The sequence below is a fragment of the Cornus florida genome, unplaced genomic scaffold, assembly GCF_030987335.1.
Source record: "Cornus florida cultivar Cherokee Brave unplaced genomic scaffold, ASM3098733v1 CherokeeBrave_3.0.0_Hap2_Chr03, whole genome shotgun sequence".
In the NCBI taxonomy this organism is placed as follows: domain Eukaryota; kingdom Viridiplantae; phylum Streptophyta; class Magnoliopsida; order Cornales; family Cornaceae; genus Cornus; species Cornus florida.
In genome coordinates, this window is record NW_026775573.1 from 34,998,487 (window position 1) to 35,001,824 (window position 3,338).

General features: G+C 34.5%; 1 protein-coding gene across 1 annotated transcript; it reads left to right on the top strand.

Moving 5' to 3' along the window:
* The first annotated feature begins 265 nt into the window (after window positions 1–265).
* Window positions 266–2,061, top strand: LOC132301427 (uncharacterized). Its single transcript, XM_059798675.1, has 2 exons — window positions 266–866; window positions 1,388–2,061. The coding sequence occupies exons 1-2, from the start codon at window positions 266–268 to the stop codon at window positions 2,059–2,061; spliced, it is 1,275 nt and encodes a 424-aa protein (XP_059654658.1).
* Window positions 2,062–3,338: the final 1,277 nt, after the last annotated feature.

Sequence of the window (3,338 nt, forward strand, 5' to 3'; positions counted from 1 at the left end):
TTATATCAATTTGGGGCCTTATCAACCTAAACTTTCTAATTATCTTAGCTCTTGGACTGGAAAGCAGAACCGGCGATTTAAGTACGAATGGTTCAAACAATTTCCTTAGCTAGAGTATTCTCTTTCAAATGATAAAGCATATTGTTTTTCATGCTTTTTCTTTGAAGAGAGAAATAAAACAGGGACTCGTTTTGCACTTATTAATGGTGGATTTAAACATTGGAAGAGAGTTAATGATGGAGATAAATGTGTATTCTTGATACACATGGGACTTCAATCTTCACCACATAGCAAATGTGCCATGTTTTATAGAAATTTAAGTAAATTGGCACAACATATTGATAAAGTATTGAATGCCCAATCAAGAGAAGATATTTTGAAGAATCGAATGCGGCTTAAGATAACTATTGAAACCGTTCGCTTTTTAGCATTGCAAGGAATTGGTTTTAGAGGCCATGATGAAAGTTCAAGTTCATTAAATAGAGGGAATTTTATTCAAGCGTTAAAGTATAAAGCAGAAGGAAATGATGAACTCTCAAGTGTTATCTTAGACAATGCTCCACAAAATGCCCAATACATTGCTCCATCGATTCAAAAAGAGATTCTTCATATTCTTGCAAACAGAGTAAGAAAAATGATTTATGATGAAATTGCGGGAGGCAAATATTGTATTCTTGTTGATGAAGCACAAGATGAGTCTAAAACGGAGCAAATGGATCTTGTTTTAAGATATATCAAGCATGATGGTTTGCTAATTGAACGCTTTTTTGACATTGTGGGAGTTAAAAACACATCAGCAGTGACGCTTATGGATGCAATATCTAATATTCTTGTTCGGTTCGATCTTTCAATTCAAAATTTGAGAGGTTAAGGGTACGATGGTGCGAGTAATATGCGCGGCGAATGGAATGGAGTACAAGCATTATTTCTTAAAAAATGCCCATTTGCTTATTATGTCCATTGTTTTGCTCATTAATTACAACTAGCATTAGTTGCAGCAGCAAAAGATGAGCCAAATATTTGGCAATTCTTTTCTCACTTGACTTGTATTGTCAATCTTGTTGCTTCCTCTCCCAAGTGTCTTGCTGAATTAAAATCTTTTTAAAGGGATGAGATTGCACGTATGTTGAGCGTAGGTGAACGCCAATCTAGTAAAGGGGCTAATCAGATTGGCACCTTGCATCGAGCTGGAGTTACTTGTTAGAGCTCACATTATGATTCTGTAAAGGACTTGATTGATATGTATACTGCATCCTGCATAGTTGTTGAAAATCTTAAAAAAGATGGGCAAACTCAACAGATACGTGGGCAAGCCTTAGGTGTTTATAAGGCAATAAGAAGCTTTGAATTTATATTTATCTTGACATTCTAAATGCTTTGAAATTAGTCTCAACAACCAAAATTATCCTTCAAAAATTTAGACAAGATGATTGGGATATTTTTCTTGCAAATGTGGTGTCATTTTACAATCGACATAACATTGATACACCTAATTTGAGTTCTCGTTATGTAGAGGGTACGGGTCGTCATTGTCAACAACAAAATCATATTACAGTTGAGCACCATTATCACTTTGACATTTTCAACTCTGTACTAGATTTACAACTGATGGAGTTAGAACATAGATTCAACAATGAAGTAGTGGAACTTCTTAGTCTTAGCTCGGCTTTGGATCCTAGTGATTCTTTTGAATGTTTTAACGTAAACAAGATATACAATCTTGCTGAGAAATTCTATCCTTGGGACTTCACTGGTCAAGATGTTAAATCATTAAAGTTTCAGTTGATACATTATCAACTTGATGTACCTAATGATCCAGTGTTTCAAAATACTTCTTCTCTTACTGATTTATGTGGGAAACTAGTTGCAAGAAAGAAGTCCGAGTGCTACCCTTTGGTTGACAGATTGATCCGTCTTGTATTGACTTTTCCCATTTCTACAGCAACTACAGAAAGAGCATTTTCAGGCATGAAACGTGTTAAAACAGTGATGCGTAACACGATGGGAGATGAATTTCTTGCTGATTGCATGATCGTCAATCTTAAACGGGACCTTGTTTGAAAAATTGATTTGGAGTCTATTATCGATGAATTCGAGTCTTTAAAGACTCGTCAAGCACAACTTAGATAGATATTTTATAATCTTTGAATTCAAATATATATATATATATATTATGTTATAGAAAAAAAAAAAAAAATTTGCTTAAGAAATTGTGTTATTAAATTTATATTTAATTTTAGCCCACCCCATTGTCAATTCCTGGATCCGCCCTTGCTAGTGTGCACCTGTGCTAGTGTAGAATCCTAGAGTGAATCTCAAAACAATCACAAAATCAGGATGATGTGGACCACAAATGCAAGCAAGATATCAATTTTTTAAAAAATTTACTCCTAAATGGAATCCACAAGGCATATAAGGAGTATTGGACCCTCAAGTTAAGCAATTTTTTAAATTTTAAGCAATATAGTCCTCAAAAGATCAAAATTGGTGGCGTGTCGTCTTGCACCATCAAGCTTAAGAATGTGTGTTAAGGCGAGGGCCAAGTTTTACATTTATAGAAGCCACTACTACCTTCACTAAAAATATAGTTAGGGTGAGTAAGGATCGTCCCAAGGGATTGGAGTCAAATTTGGTTGTGGAATCACTATTAGGGTTAGTGGGTCGAGTGACCAAACAAATGGTTGGTTGGTTGATTAAACTAGAGAGCAAATTAAACTAAATAATTCAATGCAATAAGAGTAAGTAAGAGAGAGAGAAATCTTGGGGTTTAGAGGTCACCACCAAGCAATGATTTTCTACACCCTTAACTAGTGACTAATAAGGGAAATGTGTGTTGCAATATTGATGTGTGTGTGTGTATGTGTTTGGTTGATTCAATTAGCAAGGGTGACCAATTAAGCATACATTGTCTAATCAACATGTGAAAAACACAATATATCAAGTAATTAAGTATATATTGTCTAAATAGTGTGTGAAAAACACAATATATCTAGCAAGTCATTAATTCTTTCATTAAGCTCACAAGTCAAATACACCACAAGGTTAGACACATATGCTACTTGCATTCAAAAGTATGGAACATCAAACAACAAGCATGGATTGTCCTCCCATCTAACAACTATGCTACCATTACATTACAATTAAGCTAATGACATGAAATTAAACTACTTAAGCTAAGGGAGAGGCATAATTCATCAAGAAATGAGCATGGACCATCTAGAAAATCACAAGAGCATTCCTTTAAGCACTATGTTTTGACAATCTCTAGATCTATAGCATTAATACACATAGACATGCATCAGTAACATAAGAAATAGAGATAAACACATGAACATCTA